The sequence below is a fragment of the Tubulanus polymorphus genome, chromosome 10 (assembly GCF_964204645.1).
Source record: "Tubulanus polymorphus chromosome 10, tnTubPoly1.2, whole genome shotgun sequence".
Classification (NCBI taxonomy): domain Eukaryota; kingdom Metazoa; phylum Nemertea; class Palaeonemertea; order Tubulaniformes; family Tubulanidae; genus Tubulanus; species Tubulanus polymorphus.
In genome coordinates this window covers 14,182,550-14,205,600 of record NC_134034.1, presented here as the reverse complement: position 1 = coordinate 14,205,600, position 23,051 = coordinate 14,182,550, and the positions used below count along the sequence as shown (strand labels likewise).

Sequence of the window (23,051 nt, the reverse complement as noted above, 5' to 3'; positions counted from 1 at the left end):
CAAATAACAGCAGAATTGCTCGTATGCATTATCGCACGAGTGAAAAAACATAGAAATAAACTGCGTCCAAACTATTATCTATAGATTCATGAGGATGGAATCGATAATAAATTAACATTCGTCACAAATAAAACGTGTTTTTTCTACAGAATTTATACAATAATCAATATCAAGCGAAATATATTCCTCCTGTTATTATTCGTTCTAATCGACTTCAGATAAGATTTTTCTCTCTCTGTAATTGTGTTTCCCTGTCAGAGAATCTATCACTAACCACACATAGTAACTTCCAGTGCAGAGTTATGTTTGAATAACTTTATTCCCGATGACGGAAGTTGTCAGGGGTGGATCCTATTTAGAATAGAGTGCCGTAAGTACGAAGCATTTAAGGGGGGTTTGGGAGTCTCTTCCCACCGAGAAAATAAAACAAATTGTTCACGTCTGAGCGTATTGATAGATTCTAAAACAAAATGAACAGCAATATTATCAACTTGGCAAAAACTAGGGGGCTTCGCGCACCTTGGTCCCCTAAATATAGCCTTGCTGTGGTAGTAAAGGTGATAGCTGAGACAGTGTCCAGTCATTAGTACGAAAACAATAACAAACGATATTTTCAACTTTATGTGGTTTTAGATGTCGATGTGACGATGGATTGTCGTCAAACTGCAACAGGGTTTAATTATATCGGTCATCAGAACAAGACTATGTCCGGTTTAACGTGTCTATTGTGGGTAACACACGAAGAACATTATAAAGCCGATCAGTTCTCTGATAAAACGATGAATACAAGTTATTGCAGAAATCCAGATCTAGATTCTACAGGACCGTGGTGTGCTTACGGGCTCGGAGAACGTGACTGGGAGACTTGTAATATACCATTCTGCGGTAAATCATCTCAATTCTCAATCCTTCACTTCTCTAAATCCGAATAGGTCTGAATACTGATCAGTTGATCCTTAGTAAAAGGATCAAAAGCAAACGGACCTCTTCCTTCTTAGAATTGACTTCGTTGTTAAAGAATTTAATTTTCAGGGCACTGTTTAGATTTTGATTTAGAATTATTTGAATATTTCAGAGCCGGCTATTGAGTGTAGAATGAATGAACTCGGTAGTAATTACACGGGTAGAACTTGGAAATCTATCAGCGGTAAAGAGTGTTTAAACTGGCAATCCGCAACTAATTTTAACGCCTCAGATTTCCCAGACCCGACCGAATATGACGCGGCTAACTATTGTAGAAATCCTACTCGTGACGTCAGAGGTTTATACTGCCTGGTCGATTTAAACGGATCAGTCGTCAAAGAATACTGTGATATCTCGCTGTGTTACGGTAAGAATTTGGAGCCAGTTTCGTCAGAAATGTCGAACTGAGTCCCGTCATAAAGAAGAAAAAAAATCAAAAACGTTTTCTTGCAAACCATTCTCGATGTATTTCGATTCATTTGTAAAGGTTACATAATATCTAGTTTGAAATGACATTTTAAACTAACGAAAGTTACTATTTACAATATGTGAAAACCTTCGTTTAAATGAAGCTTCGAGTAGCTCGGCCTCAATTCACATAAGAATTACGACAAAAATGGAAGGAATTTAATTTCCATATATCAGACGTACCAAATTCACAACATTCAAATCTATTTAAAGGTAGATACATATAAAAGCTATATTATCTGGTTGTACCGATGTATATATAGTGAATGATATAGTTATACGACATTGTTATTGAGACTGCTGTGGTAAGTACCGGTATAGACAAATACTATCAAAGATGGACATATGCAACTCATTAGTAGCGAGGTAAGTGCCATTCAATTATAGGAAAACAATAGTTTTTTACTCCAGTCATTGAAGCATTCTGATACATTCGTTGCCCAATAACTAGTTTAATAACCAGTACCTATATTAATCCACTGGGTGTTTGGTATCTTCATGAATCTAACGACGGCTGAAGTACGATATAACCTGCGCTATATCAGCCGCACTTTTACCATTTATACTGGGCGTCTGAAAACAAAACATTAATTCAAACTGTAAATCTACTTCATATAAAATAGGTGCCAATATTTACAAAATCGGATGAAAATTTGTCTCATTTTGTACTAAATCATTTGGTATTGGAGAAATTCTAATATCGTTTTGATATGGAAAGTAAAATCCTACCTGCATTACCATAGTTGGTTCTCCTTCACACAAAGAGTCAAACGCTCCATCGTACACGTACGGCGAAATGAAATCAAATTTAGCGAGCATTTCTACTTTAGCTGAAAATGAAGAATTTGGAGAGGGAACAATGTAGTTTCTCAAATATCTACGGTTCCACAGGTTGTGAGTTCAGATTTGACTCATCGGAAATGAACTGATTTTAACCGGCAACTGCGGAACTGGATCCAATAGTTCAATTGTATTGAAGCTCCCTTCATCAACTCATTACAAGAAATCTTAATATCTGATAAAAAACCGATAACATTCATTTAGTACAAGGATATAGTGAAAAACATGTTTCATCCTTTTTTCGAGTGCTCTCAAATGAGTATAGGATTTCTTCGCTAAGTGAACTACTTCAGTAGTTTTCCGTCGAACAGCATCTAATGCAATTTAATCTACACAAAAACTAAACTGCAACCAGACATTATATCAACACGATTTGGTCAATATCTCGAATGACGTGAGATGAGAGAAAATCCCAACACAAAAATGAATGCAGTAAAAAACACTTGGCGGTTGTTGAGAGTTCGGTGTGAATTGTGATATTGTACATAAAGAATTAAACATACTTCCCGAATACGTGTAGGCTGAAGTGATTTTAAATTCTGTCGGATAACAAGACTTCTTATCAAATGTAGCGATGAGTTTTCCGGGGAAATGAGGCAATTTCACTTCATATTTCTCAACATCGAAATCGTGCAATGCAAATTCTTCTCCTTTTCCTGAAACGAATAGTAGTGACGTCACGTTCTATCCACTCGAGTTACATAAATACACCATATTATATGATATGAACAAATTACAGGCGCTATTATACCTGCGTCCAGAATCAACGTTTTTATCGACAAATGATTTTTTTATCAAAGGATTAATTAGTTGGTTATGTATCTATCCGTACTACGGCTATCGCGGTTCCGTTAATCTAATGAGATTAACAGTAACTGCATTAAACACACTGATAGGCCTACAGTTAGTTCGTTTGAGAGTGTGACGTCGCCTAACGGAACCCCTTAACCCTAAATTACCTTTATTCCGTTAAATTCTGAAACTATGATCATTAGTTGATATATAATGGTGACCATTCAGATGACTAGATGAAACTTACGAAACAAGCATCTGTCATCCATCTCACCCAATGGTACAAATACAGCGCAATCGAAAACACCAGGAATTGTCACCCATCCAACTTTCTAGAAATCACAGAAAATTATCTTTTTTTTTAAATTATTTTTTTTCTACTTAAAATAAGTTTGAGTTTTCAAATTTTTTAAATGGTGTATATATTAGGATATAGTCAAAATACACCATCAACTAAAGGAGAACCTTATCTCATTTTTAATTCCAAATGTGAAATTTTTTTCTATCAGTTTATATACATACATATGAATTCATATTTTATGACGTACTTTTTTTAAATCGACGACGACAGTGGATAATTTTCTACCGGAAATAGTTCGAATATCTTCCCTCATTCTCTTGTTTTTGTTGTCAATCGAATATCTGAAAACAATTATCAATATCTATACATAATTATCAGAATGATCTCGATCCAAAGTTCCACAGTAGGTCAGGTTTCCACAGTAGATCAGGTTCCACAGTAGATCAGGTTCCACAGTAGATCAGGTTCCTCAGTAGTTCAGGTTCCACAGTAGTTCAGGTTCCACAGTAGTTCAGGTTCAACAAATATCGGTTGAAATTTGACAGTAAGTAAATATTCTCTGCGCAACCGGATTCTGGTGCTCAGAAATTCCTTTTTGGAGATGATCGATTGGAGTTTTTTTTTTTCTGGTGACGAGGCTGGGAATCGAACCCACGCAGTAAAAGCAGCCTATACATAGATGTAATTACTTCCTTAGTTTGAAATCAAGAGCCTTTAAAGTGTAAATTGGTTTCACTGATGAAGAGGTGATATAAAATACTATTTAAGTGTTTTTCAATAAATACGTTAAGAGTTTCAGTATGTTGAACTATGCAGTTTAAAAATATGCTACATAAAATGACAGATTGAAGGGTCCGCCTTATGTCACAGGTACCGTGTGTTACAGGTACCGTGTGTCACAGGTACCCGGTGTTACAGGTACCGTGTGTCACAGGTACCGTGTGTCACAGGTACACTTTCTGTTATCACGCCCCTCGGACCCACATCCGTCACCTGGTAATATATACTCAGATAATGTTCTCCTTACCGAACCCAATTCTGATAAACTCCATACTTTCCATTTTCTCCTAATGTATAATTGACGGTAGCGGAAGCCGTAAACTGGTCCATAGTACAGCCACATTTACCAGCTGCTGAGGACTGCTGCACCTGCAGTATCAGTATCACCAACACTAACACACATACTGACAATATACACGACTACAAAAATCATAAAAAGTAATTTTTAAGTTGAATATATTCTTTTCGAATCTTGTTAATCTTTCAGTTAGGCACAAGACCTAATTGGTGAGAAGAAACGGTTCCAGTCATCAGACCATGTCTGGTCACCACTAATGGTCGTCACACTGACCACTAGTCTCATAATGGAACGCTGTTTTCACCGTGCGTTGTGGCGCAGTGGTTCACTTACATAGCCCCTTACCTACAGTAGGTTTCGGGTTCGAGTTTTTCATTTTCATTTTTCAGATAAAAGGAATTCCTTCCGGGAGCATACGAAGACATACAGCCAAAGTTCGTTATAACGCTTTACTTTTTAATGTCAGTGCTCACTTAACGCCGATAAGTATTCTTAGAACAACGCCTAATCTTAGCTCAACTGCGATGGAAACATTATAATCACTCTTTGGCTAATCGAACTTTGACTGTAAACAATAATATATATGTATATTCATTAAAAAACAAAGGTCAGGACCCAGTTTCATGAAAAGTTGAAGCCTAAAACGGTTAAGGTTGAATTGTCGTCCTCATTGAAAACATGAAGTAACCAGTGGCAATAACACCAAAAATTTGAGTTTAACTTTTTTTGTGAAACTAGGGCCTGGCATTGAATGTTGTGATGGCTGTGCGTGTTGTACGTTCAGAAACTAGGGACGAAATTTGACCACTTACCTTATTTTGTAACATTTTAAACGTCATCAGATGAAGTTCTGTTCCAGCGTCTTTCAACCAGATGGGAATTATTGTTCCAGTATGAAATACATAGGCGGCGGCGGCGGCGGCGGCGGCGGCGGTGGTTCCTGATGTGAGAGATGATTTATAAACTTCATAGTCATCGACACACAAATAATTATCAGTATTTATGTCGTTATTATCCCGTTTCACTACGCAATCTACAGTTCTCATTATTTAGAAAATTGTGTTGTTCTACATCAGAACAATCATATAAAAATCAACATACATCGTAGATCAACATCTAAACGGCTGTTAATTCTGTAAATCAGTGCATTTTGTCCGAATCGTATTTTATCCTTTTCTTCCTGAAATTAAAAGAATCGAAAGATAAAATTAAGAACGTTGTTTGCGCTTCGTTATTTTATATTTGGTTAAAGGTCTGAATCGAGGTCCTATATTTGAAATCCCATGCTGTTTCGCTGTACAAGTATTTTAAAGACATCTTTCAGAATCACACAGGGGCGGCTCTAAGGCCCACTCTGGAACGAGTGACACATAGGCTAAAGGACATTTTTTTAATCATGTGAAAAGGAGGCGTGGATGGGTGAGATTCTTAACAGTATTTCAAAGTGGAAAACCTGTTCTTATTCTACCAGTGCAAGAAAAGTCCAATAAGATTCCAATAAAAAAGCAGTAAGATTCGTTCAGGAAAGCAGGACATTATTGAGCCTTAACGCCGACAGATCCATTGATCCGCAGCTGGTTGACGTGAAGCCACCAGGCTAAAATCGAAGATGATCTCGACTCTTCATATGATAAATAGATAAACCTTTTTAGAAACAGATTCTATTCGCGTTGGTTTTCTGGTGAAACGTCAAATATGCAATTTCATTTGAAAATGATTATTCCATCGAAATCGCCGTCTTTTTTAGCAAACCGGCGAATACCATATATGGGCATAATATATATGGGGAATGAATTAAATCATCGCGTAGTTACCCGTCAAATTGATATGGTCACTTCAACTAAAATATTTTTCTTGAGAAATTATGAGTGATAGTCAACCCTGCGAAAATAGCATCGTCCGTTTCCACGTGGTTCTCGATACGCGCTACAGTCTAACAAATCAATGTTCTCCTCAACTCTGCGCCGAACTCTGACGGTACACAGAAAATATCGGTGAAACCACTATGTAATTAGTGGGAAAATAATTGATGAGTTTCTGGTGTTTTTGGCGACGAAAATCGATTCGATGGAAATTTCCACGATTTCATTATAGGCCCTATATGCAGATTGTGCGTTTAACAATCTCTGGATGATCATTTTTAACGTCTAGTAATATCAACTATAAATAAGTGGCCGATGTGAGTTGGCGAACGACCGCTTTCCTTGCACACACAGCAAGGAAGCTGGAATAAACATTATTTGTCACCTCCCAAATACACCCGTCCCCGGACGTGATATATTACATCCAATCGCTACCTGGGTCAAGTTGACATGTTTGATTGATAGAGTTTGGACACTTATTTAATCAGTAACTTTGAGCCTTTATTTCCTTTCTCTTGCCCCATCCCCGACCAGTACATGGCGTATCAAAGGAGTCTCATCTACGAACCTGTACGTCGTCCGATAGAGAACTCCATGGTTTCTATATAATGATATGCGGTCACGATTTGTGTCATAGGCGCCGCCTCTAATGACATCGCTACATATATCATCAGCTGCACACATAGACCCGTCCAGTGAGAGGGTACAGGGCATCTTCAAGTTCCAAATTACATAATATCATCAAAAAACGACGATTAACCTTTATAAACACCCCTAAAACGTCAATCAGTAAAGTATCAAGGCTGAAACTATCCCCGGCTCGATATTTCACGAGATACGTATCAAATGGACACATCCGCATCCCGCTGTCGCAATAGCTTATCCCCCTATTGTAACAACACAATAGAACACGCCACTATTGAAATATCCCGCGCACTAGCAATAGACGATACCCCCCAATTGAGATCGATTAGCCAATCAGCGGCCGCGTACTGAAGCGTGTCTGGGCTTGTCGCAGGCGCCGGGAAATTCGATTTCATCGAATAAATCGTAATGTCAGTCGAATCGTGCGCCATCTTTCGCTATTCTGACTGTATTTTAATCGGAAAGGAATTAATTCAATCGGGAATCGTATGTTCATTACGGAGAAATTGTTTATGGAGTCTTCAGATTGTATGAATTGAAAAAATTGGAACATTTTCAACCGAACTTTGATAGAAATTTCCTCAGAAAACTGGATTTTGTGAACGTTTAAAGACTTGGACACGGAATTAAATTGACTCAGGATTGGATTAACTATGAAATAACTGGATCAGGTCGGAAACTGGTGAAAAGTTGCAGTTTTGTAGGTAGGAAAATTTCTTAATATCAACGACTGTAATTATGTTATGTTTTTAGGTTTAGTATTTAGGGAAATATGTTAGTATTATTATAGGAAGTTTACAAACATCTTGAACATTCAGAACAAAGGATACAAACATTTTCTATACCCGAATTGTATACGTTATCTAGTACCCGGTATATACAGTTCATTAATACGTTATCAAAATCAAAACTTTCAGCCATTTATTTATGTTACCGATTCTAAATGATTTTGAGCAGGGCTTTCCAAATAAGCGTCGGCTATGTCGGCCGTCGCTACGCAATATTCAAAGAATTTATTCTAATGAAAACCACGCTCTTGGATTAAAGGCCCGTGGATAACTACTTTAGTTCATAGAAATTCCGCCAACGTTATTCATAGGGGCAGCACTGAACGGTTGTAATCTGATGCAGTCTTGCTATTTTACTGCGGCATGTGAGGAATACAGATTTTTCTTAAGTCAAATTTCATTCATCACTCAACACTAGTTTGTTAGAAATTAATAACTGTACCAACATTAGAGCTTTATATAAGGAGAGTAAATGGTATGATGAAATTTCCCTAATTCCGATCATTGGGACCAACAAAATTCATCCGTTTTACGGCAAATCCGGATTAAAGTCATTTTCGTGTATATTGTTGATTAAATTGACTGTAAATATTATCCGGATTAAGCCAAAATTCGGATTAAGCCGATGCGGATTAAACGATTTAGTTTGACTGTATTAGCCAATAGAATCAGTCTTGGAATACAGAAAGACGTTCACGATTGAGTTATGTACAAATACCGATATGAGAAAAGCTTAGATTCACGTCCTAAACCATCACCCAAGGAACTGGCCCCAGGGCACTTAAAAGGCAATTACCAAGAAACAAACATTGACGAGTGTTGGCCTGTTTGATAAACGCAGTAACCCTAGTGTTGGCCTGTTTAATAAACGCAGAAACCCTAGTGTTGGCCTCGTACCACACTGACCAGTCGTATTCGCAAACTGGTTCAGCCACCAGAACTCAGCGGTCTAGTGGTTAGCGTGCTCGGCTGGCGAGCTGGAGGTCGCAGGTTCGAGTTCTGCTAGGGTTAGGGTTACGGTCGATCTAGGGTTAGGGTTAGTGCCTCAGGTTGGGGCTAATTTTTGGCCCAGCGAGGTATTTGTAGTACGATGATCATCTGTTTGACTCGGGTTATTTTTTGGTCAATAGATTCTATACTAACTGATATATTTTGAACACATATATTTGCTTTATCCTTAGAGGCCACTTTATTTAAAAGATACTTCGCTCAATACAGTAGTTTATTTCTGAATGAATAAAAGAGTTGGTTACATTATTCAATATATATAAAAACCACAATATCTACTTTACGGTTGGTATGCAACAATTTCCACTCTTTTCCAAAGGTTTCGCTTTGGATAAATGTCTATATCTCTTGACCCAATGGACTGATTACGATTAAACTTGATACACAGGAACTTTTATCAAGTAGCACTCGGAGTGGGTGAAATCGCTCTAGGTTGAAGTTACACTGTCCTAAAATGGCTCCAAACAACGTGAAATTGGTAGTTAGGCCTACTACGAGTACGGGTAGAACACAGTTTGAAATCGTATCGTTGTAGGTTATCGTAAAGAAGATGAATCCGTAGGCACCTAATACGACTATCAACATCAGTACAAATATTAGTTTGACTGTATTAGCCAATAGAATCAGTCTTGGAATACAGAAAGACGTTCACGATTGAGTTATGTACAAATACCGATATGAGAAAAGCTTAGATTCACCTCCTAAGCCATCACCCATGGAACTGGCCCCAGGGCACTAAAAAGGCAATTACCAAGAAACAAACATTGACGAGTGTTGGCCTGTTTGATAAACGCAGTAACCCTAGTGTTGGCCTCGTACCACACTGACCAGTCGTATTCGCAAACTGGTTCAGCCACCAGAACTCAGCGGTCTAGTGGTTAGCGTGCTCGGCTGGCGAGCTGGAGGTCGCAGGTTCGAGTTCTGCTAGGGTTAGGGTTACGGTCAAACTAGGGTTAGGGTTAGTGCCTCAGGTTGGGGCTAATTTTTGGCCCAGCGAGGAATTTGTAGTACGATGATCATCTGTTTGACTCGGGTTATTTTTTGGTCAATAGATTCTATACTAACTTACATATTTTGAACACATATATTTGCTTTATCTAGTGGAGGCCACTTTATTTAAAAGATACTTCGCTCAATACAGTAGTTTATTTCTGAATGAATGAAAGAGTTGGTGACATCATTCAATTTATATAAAAACCACAATATCTATTTTAAGGTTGGTATGCAACAATTTCCACTCTTTTCCATATAGGTGTCGCTTTGGATAAATGTCTATATCTTTTGACCCAATGGACTGATTACGATTAAACTTGATACACAGGAACTTTTATCAAGTAGCACTCGGGGTGGGTGAAATCGCTCTAGGTTGAAGTTACACTGTCCTAAAATGGCTCCAAACAACGTGAAATTGGTAGTTAGGCCTACTACGAGTACGGGTAGAACACAGTTTGAAATCGTATCGTTGTAGGTTATCGTAAAGAAGATGAATCCGTAGGCACCTAATACGACTATTAACAGTACCAATATAGACACGGTTTTAGTCGAGACATTGATCGCCGGGTTTAAACATTCCTGGATATGACCATGTTTCACAATTAAATTCATCTTCTAAATGAGGACGACCATCGATCACGTGTCTAATCGCATCATAATGGGTACGGGGTGTCCCGCGTTCGAACCAAGTAATTACTGATACTGGTTCAGAGTGGTCTTGATACTGAATAGAGGATGTACAGGGGTGTCCCGGGTTCGAACCCACTAATTACTGATACTGATTCAGAGAGGTCCTGATGCTGATTAGATGATGTACAGGGGTGTACCCAGTAGTGGTCCAAGTTGTCCTGATGCTGAATATAGGATGTACAGAGGTATCCCGACCGTACGGTGCTGCCGCTATGCTCATCGTTAGCGGGATTTCCGTACACTAACTGAAGTCAACTCTGGCAATCGTGGTACTATCCAGTTATACTCCGTTACCCTTGCTTGCCAGAGTTGACTAACGTTAGTGTATGAAAATCCCGCTACCGATGAGCATAGAGGCAGCACCGTACGGTAAAATGTTGATATCTTAACAAAAGTAATTACTGATAACTGATTCAGAGAGGTACTGATGCTGAATATAGGATGTACGGGGTGTCTATTCTAGGTTTTCTCGGAAAATGATTAAATAACGCACAAACGACTTTTAGCATTATCTATATTTATTCCTCATTGTCATTTAACGCACCTGCCTTTTTAAGAATAGTAGTTGGACCATCGAATTGAAAACCTCGCATACCTGAGGTGATCAGTCCTCTCCTTACCCTGAGTTTCATCGGTTTCAAGGAATCTTACAGTTCTTTAGATCAAGATTGAAATTATGTTGATTTGTTAGTGACTTTACCTTTTAACAGTGGAGCCATTTTCCATACAGTAATTGGACCCTCAGACGCGAACTGACCCAGAGCTAATTCCATATAAAACAATGGAATTCCAACAAACGCCAACATAATCGTGTAAGGGATTAAAAACGCGCCTGAAATCAAAATCAAAATTAGAATCAGAATCTGAATCTAGAATATTTAGAATGTGTTAAACGCCGCATACGAACCCCCTCCATTCCTGTAGCACAGACCAGTCGACCAGTCAGCTGACTTGTACCAGTAGGACCGGTACGCACTGACCAGTCGACCAGTCAGCTGACTTATACCAGTAGGACCGGTACGCACTGACCGGTCGACCAGCCAGCTGACTTATACCAGTAGGACCGGTACGCACTGACCAGTCGACCAGTCAGCTGACTTATACCAGTAGGACCGGTACGCACTGACCAGTCGACCAGTCAGCTGACTTATACCAGTAGGACCGGTACGCACTGACCGGTCGACCAGCCAGCTGACTTATACCAGTAGGACCGGTACGCACTGACCAGTCGACCAGTCAGCTGACTTATACCAGTAGGACCGGTACGCACTGACCGGTCGACCAGTCAGCTGACTTGTACCAGTAGGACCGGTACGCACTGACCAGTCGACCAGTCAGCTGACTTATACCAGTAGGACCGGTACGCACTGACCGGTCGACCAGCCAGCTGACTTATACCAGTAGGACCGGTACGCACTGACCGGTCGACCAGCCAGCTGACTTATACCAGTAGGACCGGTACGCACTGACCAGTCGACCAGCCAGCTGACTTACCTTACAATCAGCTCTGTTGAATTGAATATCTATTGGACCTGGAATCGAAGCTCCTGATTTTCCATCAGATATTTTAGGATTCCATTCAGCCTTCGAGTTACAATGAAATCTGTATAGAATTGATAGATTACATTTTTGCTGTCCGGACAATGAGATTTCCTGTCCATTCTGGAAATCTGCATTAAATCCATTCACTTCTACAATGAAAAATATCAATAAAAATTAATCATCCACAACCAGGGTTTTCATCAAGAACCTTACTGTCTGATGTACCACAGACCACTAAGACATGAAACAACATTTTCTCAATACTTTTAAATCGATGTGACTCTAAAACTGGGAGTCTGATGTAGACTAGGATTGTAGTAGATCTCAGCAGAGACAACCACTACCAGGACTGGGTAAACTAGGGCGAACCCACATTCTAGCTAGTCCACATTCTAGCTAACCCACATTCTAGCTAACCCACAGTCTGGCTAACCCACAGTCTGGCTAACCCACAGTCTAGCTAACCCACAGAATAGCTAACCCACAGTATAGCTAACCCACAGTATAGCTAACCCACAGTCTAGCTAACCCACAGAATAGCTAACCCACAGTCTGGCTAACCCACAGTCTGGCTAACCCACAGTCTGGCTAACCCACAGTCTGGCTAACCCACATTCTAGCTAACCCACAGTCTGGCTAACCCACAGTCTGGCTAACCCACAGTCTGGCTAACCCACATTCTAGCTAACCCACAGTCTGGCTAACCCACAGTCTGGCTAACCCACAGTCTGGCTAACCCACAGTCTGGCTAACCCACAGTCTAGCTAACCCACAGAATAGCTAACCCACAGTCTGGCTAACCCACAGTCTGGCTAACCCACATTCTAGCTAACCCACAGTCTAGCTAACCCACAGTCTGGCTAACCCACAGTCTGGCTAACCCACAGTCTGGCTAACCCACAGTCTAGCTAACCCACAGAATAGCTAACCCACAGTATAGCTAACCCACAGTCTTGATGAAAACTTACCTAAATGATTGAATGGATTGTATTTATAAGTAGCTATTTTATAAGCTGTATTTGGTGGAGCTGTTTGTTGAAGACAGACGCTTGAGTCAGTACAGTTTGTAGACAATTGATTGGGTAATTGTTTACAGAACGCAGTATAAAATCGACATGTTTTACTGCTATTCGTAACACATTTATCTCCAGGTGAATCAAAATACCAATAACGGACCCTGCAAAAATATACCAACAAATTACTGCAAGAGGTCATTTATATTTCCAATACAATTTGTTATTAGGGGATAATACCTCAACAAAACATGATTGTTAAGTACAAGATGTCGAGAATTAAATAATCAATTTAATTCACCAACGACGCAGGAGCTAACCCTAGCTGCTGCTGCTGCTGCTGCTGCTGCTTGTTTTATCACGTACTCATAATTTATTGATCGCAGTTAATGATTTTGCATCTCGTCCCCGGCGGCATAGATCAATCGGTCTAACTGCAGTTTGGGTCACCTATCCACTGGGTGGCGCTAGTGCAGATCTGCACCTCTCCGCTTAAACGGTTCAATCAATTACATGAAATATCATTGTTTCAGGTTCAAAATGTCATCAGCAATTCAGTACATTGCCATTGGCTAATTTTAAGATATCTACACTAGAGAGAGTAGAAAGATTTAAGCCTGGATTCTGTCATTCAGCGGATTGCGTCAACCACGAGAGGTGCGCATCTGCACTTTTACCGAATAGTGTTATGGTAAGGTTAGGTACATAACCATTAGGGACACCTTAAGTGCAGTCATACCGATCAATCAATTAGAATCATATTGCGCAGTTACTGGCTTAGGCTAGTCAGTAACCTGTCCGTGATTTAGTTTCACGATCGGATATTTTCACAAACCACATAAGCCCATCCGATTATAAAAAGCTTACCACCAACTACGTCTACGGGTAGGTAACTAAACTTAATGACTATATGGTTTAAGGCCTGATACTGTTGTTTATTAGAAAGTGAGGGCATTGAAACTAACGCTGATAGATTTTTCACATCGTATCCTAATGGAGCACAAATAACAGGAACAGGAGCCTTGTTACACGTCACAAACAACAAAATATTCAGCAAAGTATACAATATATAACAGTTCACGATGGGAGCCGCCATTTTGACCAGTCACCTGACTGACATGCAGCGCCAGCACAGGTTATGTAGGTTCGAACCCTGAATAAGTGACTTGTACGCCATTCACTAGCGCACGGCTACCGCTGATCCACCGATAATCTCATTACAGTTTAGAAGGGTTTCCTCATTTTCTTAAAATGTCTGTGGCTCTTTCACACCGACCCACTGATGTCACTCGGGCCTGGGCCTATGATAAAAACTCGTGACTAAATTGAAAGGAGCGAAAAAGATTGAAAATATGATTTTTTGTAATTTTTTATTAAGGGAGGAATTTTTTTATTTACTGTGGCGTGTCTTCATAGGGCTGCCCCAGGCATGCTACCTCCGGGGGATCTAAGGGGGGGGGGTGAATAGGGTGGCTAGTCAGCCCCTCAAATGCCTTCCAAAAAATTTTCATAGGGGGCTTTTTCGGGTAAATAGTATATATCTAAGAAGATGAAATAAGAATGTTAGCTGCCTCAGAATCAGAACTAACAGTAGCGTTGTGACTTTGTATTGACGCCGTATGCTCGTACTCCAGCCATTCCGCTTGGCCGTATCTGTATCCGATAAACGGTCATTTTCCCAATCAAAATTGACTTTTTCCCGATCTGTGTCAAAAAAATCTCCAACACCAGACCATGACAAATTGTAAATTATGATGACAAATGTTTGAAAAATGACCTGCTAAGCTTCCCCCAATCATCTCATTAAAATAATCGACACCTCATCCTGGCCACGGCTCAGCAGGGTGTCATAATTTTCACTGAAACCATCCCACAAATGCTCAAATTGCACTATTTTTCCGAGGATTTTTCAAAACTTTCTAAATGTCCAGAGGGACACCCCCTCGAGCTCCCCACGTCTTGTGACCTTCGGTCGCTCGGACTTCGCCGCTAGGCGGCTCGCTAGTCGCAGTCTCTTCATTACGTTTTGTTAGCCACCCCATTTGAAAAATCCTAGATCCGCCCCCTTGGGGGTTGGGGGAGTGCCACTCCGGTTCTCCATGGTTCACGTTCACCACAAATCCTTCCTTGTTAAACTCGACCCAGATCCAGCCTGTCCCCGTCCAAGTCCATCAAGGTCGAACTACGCTTCCTCCTCAGCTGAGCTCGTTTCACACCCAAGTCATAGAAGATATTCAATAGACCCGAATCGACTACACCACAGGAATTGAGAGAGTTAGCCCTGACAAATAATGACTAAAAACTAGAAAAATCACCACAATTTATTTTGATCAATATGATTAATTTTATTGATCACGTGATCTTCACAATTTAGAACATTGGATGGTGTGTTCCCGTAACACAAGCACCTGTTAAATAGAAACAAATGAATCTGTAATCGAAAATACAATAGAAATTTATTAGACACCGAATATTGTTTAGTTACTGGCTGTACCTTCAGCTGTGCCCGTAAATCCACTAATAGCAGCCATTTTTAATTTTATAATTCGTTTATTCGTATCGAATATTACACGGAAATGTCCCTTTTTGCTCATTATACCGTATTGACCAGTACTTAATCCATATATCATCTTTAATGGTGCTTGATGGCGTTCCTTGAATCTATTTCTCGGTTCAGCTGTTTCTATTAAATCAGACAGTGATATCATCGATAAATGTATCTGATTCTAAAAATAAATACATATGCAATACTTAACCGAACGTGGATAAAGAGGGGCGGAGGAGAGGGGAGGGATGGAGGAGATGGGCGGCGCGGAGGAGAGGGATGGAGGAGAGGGGAGGAGGAGAGGGGAGGGGAAGGGCGGAGGAGAGGGGAGGGATGGAGAAGAGGGGAGAGAGAGGGGCGGAGGAGAGGGGAGGGGAGAAGGGTGGGGGAGAGGGGAGGGAGAGGGGAGAAGGGCGGAGGGGAGGGGAGGGGAGAAGGGTGGGGGAGAGGGGAGGGAGAGGGGAGAAGGGCGGAGGGGAGGGGAGGGGAGAAGGGTGGGGGAGAGGGGAGGGAGAGGGGAGGGGAAGGGCGGAGGAGAGGGGAGGGATGGAGAAGAGGGGAGAGAGAGAGGGGCGGAGGAGAGGGGAGGGGAGAAGGGTGGGGGAGAGGGGAGGGAGAGGGGAGAAGGGAGGAGGAGATGGGAAGGGGTTGAGGCGGCGTAGATATTTATAGCTTTACTTACGAATCTAACTTCGCCATCGTTGTGAATGATATAATACCAAGCATAGCGATAACCACGGTAGGATGATGGTGGATATACTACTATATAAACTGCATCAACTTGAGGATTTCCCGTTTCTGAGTTTATATTAAAGCGACCAAAAATAGTCACCTGATATCTCAATCCGGGTAGCTTTCCAACTCGTAAATCATAGAAATAAGTGAAGTCGGTATCATTAGATGTGTATAGTATCTGTTTGCCAGGTCCGGTTGCACTTTTCACTGAACAGTAACTGTATGGAGCTGTAAATATAATTAAACCACACTGTTATATAGAAATAAATCTCTCCCAATCCTCTCTCCCTTTCCTCATTCCCTCCCTCCTCTCCTCTCCCCCTCTTCACTCTCCTCTCCTCCTGACATATACATGATAAAAGTTGAACTACTTACTGTTAGCAGGAACCTCCAACTCATACGTCTGCGATGAAGAATGGATCATTAGGAATACGGTCAATAATACTAACAAGCATCTCCTATTGTAATATTAGAATAATAATAATAATAATCATGTTCAATTTGAAATGTTATCATTATTTAATCTATATCCATCACTTACCCGACAAGGAACGACATGTTTGTAATCTCGATCTACAATCATTTGAATTGTCTGAAAGTTATTTACTTATTTATACATTCATGAATTCAATGCTTCCAGCTGTTACCCGAGAGAGTGTTGTCATCATTGACGCCATATAATATTGTTTATTTACTGTAAATAATTATTGCATCCTGATTAACGAATAATAACAGTATGACAGCTGCTGCTGCTGCTGCTGCTGCTGTTGCTGTTGATAGTAACAGGTTTGATCATCGATGAACATTGTTATATCACGTGATACATGACATTAAGGACAATTTCGATACAAAACGGTGAAAACTGTTCTCGTTCTTAGAAATTCCAAAGAATAAAGTGTTTTCCTAGCAATTTAATGGAAATTCTTAATATACAAACTGTTAGACACAGGATATAAATATTGACTCGCCCTTACCACCCGTCGGCTAGGGATCAGTTATTGGTCGCCGATCTTACTGTCAACCTGCAGCCGTATTCATTAAAACTTACTAACTATAGTTTCTTATGTGGGGGGTTGAACCCTATCTGGGGTTTTAACCCTAACCTTTCTTATGTGGGGGAGGGGGGGGGGTTGAGGCGGCTAATGCAACAACGGATCAGCGGGATCGATTCGATCTGTGAAATAACTATTAACAGTAAATAAACAATAAGATCAAGCATCAATAGTTGCGCTGATACCGGTGACAACAGCTGCAATTCGACCAATACATATCATATGATTTATGTTTGGATCCCGGGTTCGAGCACAACATCACAGCGGTATTAGTTCCCAGAAAATATTCCTAAAATTATTTAAAAAATTCGAAATAGCACCAAAAACGGTACCGTAACTATAGCCCCAATGCTAAGGGGGGGTCCCCAACTCTAACCCTAAAGGCTGGCTTATGTCGACAAGCAACGCGACGCCTACTGACTCCTACCGACTCCTACCGACGCCTACCGACTCCTACCGACGCCTACCGACTCCTACCAACTCCTACCGACGCCCACCGACTCCTACCGACTCCTACCGACGCCTACCGACTCCTACCGACTCCTACCGACTCCTACCGACGCCTACCGACTCCTACCGACGCAACTGAGAGCAACCGCGATTGCAGCCCAGCTTATGTCGACTGCGCTCCGATTCGCAGCAACTGAGGCCGACTAGCGGGATATGAGATCCTCCCAGTTGCTTCCCTGCTTATGTCGGTAGCGATTACTAGCAACTGCAACTGCTCAAATGGTCACGTGATAAGCATTTTGAGAATAAATTGGATTTATTTTGAATTATTGGGAAATATATATCTATTAGAAACGCTATTCCTTTAAGATCTTTATCTCTCTGATTCTGTTTTGAATACAATGTGCTAGCAACATCATTATAAGATGGCCGCTCACACCATAATTCTACCAATTCGCTTCTAAATCTTCGGTCCAGTCATCTGCCGTGCTGAAGGTTTGGTTTACGTTTCGAAATTCTTGAATTTTGAAAGTTTATGACTAATTACGAATGACGCTAACTAGCGGTGATAATTTGTACTATGTATATGCGGTCTCTTATTGGCTGGAACCCTTGCGCTCAGTTCCGTCACGTCGCAGATGAGCTTATTTCGGCTGCGATCGAAAACAACTGTTGGCCTACCGTAGGCCGGAGTAGAACACGGGCAACTAGCCGGATACGGCTTGCGACGAGTCGGTAGGCGCCGGGTTGCCGTCGCAAGCCGGCTTAGGTCGAACCGATAGAGCAGCAACTGGTGGCCTCTCGTAGGCCGCTATAGTTGCCGCTAATGTGCGATAAACCCAGTTGCGTCGGGAGGAGTCGGTAGGTGTCGCGTTGCTTGTCGACATAAACAAGCCTTAAGTCACAGATTTCCCTAACGTGACAGGTTTATGCATGCCCCCTTCCAATCGTGTTCATGTGCAAGCAAAGAAATATATTAAACAAATATCTAGGCAGTGACAATTTGTGATAAATCGAATAACTGTTTGCCACCTTGGGGTGTGCACTAGTGGATGGCACTAGTGGATCATTCCTGGCGACCAGGTTTAACCACGACGAGCAGCAGCAATCACTGATAGACGTCTAGTAAAACCGTCATCATTAAAGAAACAATCGGTAAAAATATATCAAACCCTAATATAAACCATTACTATCGATGCAGATGGAGCATTCAACCCCGTTCCAGGAAGTTCAAGCCGGAATAACTGTTTGGCGATGAAGTGAACAAGAGATCCTTCAATTCAGGTAGATATTTCTTAAGGTCCTAATCTCCTATACAGACCTCTACAAACCAGTTTCACTATAGCAAATTTACCTTAAAGTCCTGCATGGAAAGAATGGTAACATGGAAATTCTTGGAACTCAAAACATTTTGAATCCTGTTGAATCCTGTTTTTCAATTTTGTATCCAATGCAGAAATAATGATTTTCAGTGTTTTGTATTATTTCAGATGTAGGCGTAACGCTAGAGTTTTGTTTATTCTACTCAAAAGAAGGTGATGTTTAGATCAGGTTTGTTTAGTTACTCTTATTTATATCGAATATTTGATATGATTTTTGTGAATTGCTCTAATGATGTTATAATGAACGTTGTTTGATTTATTTTCAGTCTAATGGAGGAGGATCTCAATAACTGAAACCTGCGACACGTCTACACCTGAAATTGACTGCGCGTCAAATGAATGAATTATTGATTCTAAATGACTGTGATGTTTCATGCTGATTGGAGGATTTGGAGGAATGTCTCAGGTTCGAACCCAATGACTGTGTTGCGATGTCCCAGGTTCAAACCCAGTGATTCTGATCAGATGATGAACCAAGGTGTCTTACTTCACATACATTAGTTACATGTTCGCCACCTATTGGAATTTTGCTGAACCACTAAATTACTGGAAAAGCTAATAGCGACGATTGGCAATGAGTTATATATCGCAGGCGCCATCTATCGGAAATTTGAATTGTGAACTTCTTTTTGATCTGAACACATTGTATCACAAAATCTGAGCGACTAAAAACCTTCCAGGGATGGGGCAGTGAAGTTTACCATCAGTACTGAGATGATTTTGGGGTAGAACCAGTGTCTCCAGTAAACTTTGCATCATTCAAAATCTACTCAACCAATAAAAACAAACTACAAACCAAATTTGAGAATCTACAGGGCTTCATTTCTGAATGATTGTTGTTTGTTTTGACTGGTGCGTTGTCATGGTGATGGCAAGGTGACTTTTTGGATCCGATGTCTGGAAAAATAGTAATTCCTCAAAACAGAGCCAAATTTCATACTGAAATGAATAACTACACTTATTTTCATTGATATGATAATGAAATGAATTTATTTGAGCAAAATATTTCATAGAAATATAAAATTAACCTCGAATGATGATACTGGAGGCTGTAATGTTGAGCCCGGGTGACGCCTAGATACTTCAGACCGCACAGATGATGATGAAAACCGTCATGATAACTGTGTTCTCCCCTTTCTTCAGAATCAAGCTATAAATTAAGAAAAGATATTTGCATTATTTACTTAAAAGTGTCATTATTGCTTAGGCTACATTCTGCTTTCATCAATATCAATATCTATAGGCCTATGTGCCCCTAGAGGAACCTTATCTATTTTCTGAATTGATAATCAATGGAGTTTCAATGCACCTTATTTCTTATGCATCATCTATGGGAAATATAGAATGAAATTTATTCAATGAATTAAACTCTGTGTCCGTGATTTGAACTCTGTAACTTGCCATTGGCTGTTGAAGGAGAGGATTTTTCCCAGGTTCCAGCGTCCGCATATTTGACACCAAATTTCACAAAATTTTCTTTCCATACAAAAACTAACTCATTTTTACTATAGAATCAATTTTATATAGGTCTATGTAGTGTTAATGGAAATAAATAGAAATATATTAATTATTTCTTTATACTATGGTCTGATTGATGATGCATGGTCTTTTGGTGCCCTTCTTTTCCCTTCTTAGGATAGCGGACGAACAGCAGGAAAACTGGAATAATCATTTGTCACATCCCAAATACCCCCGTCCCCAGACGCGCGTCCGCATGTGGTATAAGTCAAACCTCGGACTACATTAATCGCTACCTGGGTTCAAGTTGACATGTTTGATTGAGTTCGGACACTTATTTGATCAGTAACTTTGAGCCTTTATTTCGCTTCTCTTGCCCCCATCCCCGACCGGTACATGGCGCCTAATCGTATATCAAAGGAGTCTCATCTACGAACCTGTTCGTTGTACGTTCGTCGCCCGATAGAATCGAGAGAATTTTGCCCTCCATATGATTTCTACATAATGATATGCTGCAGTCACATGTATCATATTATCTCGTGCGCGACGCCGTCTCTATAATGATATCACAAACATAGACCCGTCCAGTGAGAGGGTAGTCGCATCTTCAAGTTCTTTTTTTACAGATATCATTAAAAACGGCGATAAACCTTTATAAACACCCCTAAAACCTCAATCAGTAAAGTATCGAGGATGGAACTATCCCCGGCTCGATATTTCAAGATATATGTAACAAATGGACCCATCCCGCATCCCGCTGTCGCAATAGCTCATCCCCCTATTGTTGCAACACAATAGAACACGCCACAATTGAAATATCCCGCGCACTAGCAATAGACGATATCCCCCAATTGAGATAGATTAGCCAATCAGCGGCCGCGTACTGAAGCGTGCCTGGGCTTGTCGCAGGCGCCGGGAAATTCGATTTCATCGAATAAATCGTAATGTCAGTCGAATCGCGCGCCATCTTTCGCTATTCTGATTGGATTTTACTCGGAAAGGAATTAATCCAATCGGGAATCGTATGTTCATTACGGAGAAATTGTTTTTGGAAAGTTTTAAGATTGTATGAACTGAAAAAATTGGAACATTTTCAACCGAATTTTGATAGAAAATTTCGCCTGACGTTTAAAGACTTGGACACGGAATTAAATTGACTCAGGATGGGATTAACTATGAAATAACTGGATCAGGTCGGAAACTGGTGAAAAGTTGCAGTTTTGTAGGTAGGAAAAATTTCTTAATATCAACGAATGTAATCATGTTATTTAGGTTTTTATAGGGAAATATATTATTATCATTATAGGAAGTTTACAAATATCTAGTATATAGTTCGTTGATACGTTATCAAAACTTTCAGCCGTTTATTTTTCTTACCGATTCTAAATACCCCTCCTTTTCAAATGGGCTAGATATAATATCTATATTTTGTTTTTATGCGTGACTTTTGCATGAAACTTATTTTTTCTTAAGTCACTTGAACGTGATGATGTTGAGCAGCAGGGCTTTCAAAATATAAGTCGTCGGCTATGTCAGCCGTCGCATCCTACTCTAGAAAGAATCCCGCGACGGCTATGAAATACCTCGTCTGAGGAATACAGATTTTTCTTAAGTCAAATTTCATTCATCACTCAACACTAGTTTGTTAGAAATTAATAATTGTAACAAAATTAGAGCTTTATATAAGGAGAGTAAATGGTATGATAGAATCTCCCTAATTCCGATCATTGGGACCAACAAAATTCATCCGTTTTACGGCAAATCCGGATTAAAAGTCATTTTCGTCTATATTAATGATGAAATTGACTGTAAATATTATCCGGATTAGACCAAAATTCGGATTAAGCCGATGCGGATTAAACGATTTAGTTTGACTGTATCAGCTAATAGAATCAGTCTTGGAATACAGAAAGACGTTCACGATTGAGTTATGTACAAATACCGATATGAGAAAAGCTTAGATTCACCTCCTAAGCCATCACCCATGGAACTGGCCCCAGGGCACTAAAAAGGCAATTACCAAGAAACAAACACTGATGCGAGTGTTGGCCTGTTTAATAAACGCAGAAACCCTAGTGTTGGCCTTGTACCACACTGACCACACGTATTCACAAACTAGGACAGCCACCAGAACTCAGCGGTCTAGTGGTTAGCGTGCTCGGCTGGCATGCTGGAGTTCGCAGGTTCGAGTCCTGCTAGGGTTAGGGTTACCGTCGATCTAGGGTTAGGGTTAGTGCCTCAGGTTGGGGCTAATTTTTGGCCCAGCGAGGTTTTTGTAGTACGATGATCATCTGTTTGACTCGGGTTATTTTTTTTCAATAGATTCTATACTAACTTATATATTTTGAACACAGATATTTGCTTTATCTCGTGGAGGCCACTTTATTTAAAAGATACTTCGCTCAATACAGTAGTTTATTTCTGAATGAATAAAAGAGTTGGTGAC

The 23,051-nt window shown here is 40.4% G+C and overlaps 4 protein-coding genes across 7 annotated transcripts; 1 reads left to right on the top strand and 3 right to left on the bottom strand.

Annotated features, from left to right (window-relative positions):
* Window positions 1–704: 704 nt before the first annotated feature.
* On the top strand, window positions 705–1,371 carry LOC141911652 (plasminogen-like). The gene is made up of 2 exons (XM_074802641.1): window positions 705–885; window positions 1,076–1,371. Exons 1-2 carry the CDS (start codon window positions 705–707, stop codon window positions 1,369–1,371), a joined length of 477 nt encoding a protein of 158 aa, XP_074658742.1.
* A 64-nt stretch (window positions 1,372–1,435) lies between these two features.
* Window positions 1,436–11,245, bottom strand: LOC141911843 (uncharacterized). The gene is made up of 9 exons (XM_074802911.1): window positions 11,129–11,245; window positions 5,544–5,622; window positions 5,255–5,382; window positions 4,392–4,564; window positions 3,612–3,705; window positions 3,311–3,395; window positions 2,775–2,927; window positions 2,161–2,261; window positions 1,436–2,004 (listed from the first exon to the last, which is right to left on the bottom strand). Exons 3-9 carry the CDS (start codon window positions 5,279–5,281, stop codon window positions 1,936–1,938), a joined length of 702 nt encoding a protein of 233 aa, XP_074659012.1. The 5' UTR covers window positions 5,282–5,382; window positions 5,544–5,622; window positions 11,129–11,245; the 3' UTR covers window positions 1,436–1,935.
* On the bottom strand, window positions 11,128–14,089 carry LOC141911844 (uncharacterized). Its single transcript, XM_074802912.1, has 4 exons — window positions 13,949–14,089; window positions 12,939–13,147; window positions 11,923–12,119; window positions 11,128–11,260 (listed from the first exon to the last, which is right to left on the bottom strand). The coding sequence occupies exons 1-4, from the start codon at window positions 14,077–14,079 to the stop codon at window positions 11,249–11,251; spliced, it is 549 nt and encodes a 182-aa protein (XP_074659013.1). The 5' UTR covers window positions 14,080–14,089; the 3' UTR covers window positions 11,128–11,248.
* Window positions 14,090–15,296: 1,207 nt separating this feature from the next.
* Window positions 15,297–21,134, bottom strand: LOC141912205 (uncharacterized). 4 transcript variants are annotated; one of them, XM_074803424.1, is made up of 8 exons: window positions 21,043–21,134; window positions 20,176–20,297; window positions 19,849–20,086; window positions 16,805–16,855; window positions 16,639–16,666; window positions 16,211–16,491; window positions 15,478–15,709; window positions 15,297–15,391 (listed from the first exon to the last, which is right to left on the bottom strand). In XM_074803424.1, the coding sequence occupies exons 3-8, from the start codon at window positions 19,849–19,851 to the stop codon at window positions 15,354–15,356; spliced, it is 633 nt and encodes a 210-aa protein (XP_074659525.1). In that variant the 5' UTR covers window positions 19,852–20,086; window positions 20,176–20,297; window positions 21,043–21,134; the 3' UTR covers window positions 15,297–15,353. The 4 variants fall into 4 exon arrangements, with proteins under 4 accessions (XP_074659525.1, XP_074659521.1, XP_074659522.1 ...); XM_074803420.1 differs by having other exon boundaries at window positions 16,639–16,721; window positions 16,805–16,836; XM_074803421.1 differs by having other exon boundaries at window positions 16,639–16,721; window positions 19,944–20,086.
* Window positions 21,135–23,051: the final 1,917 nt, after the last annotated feature.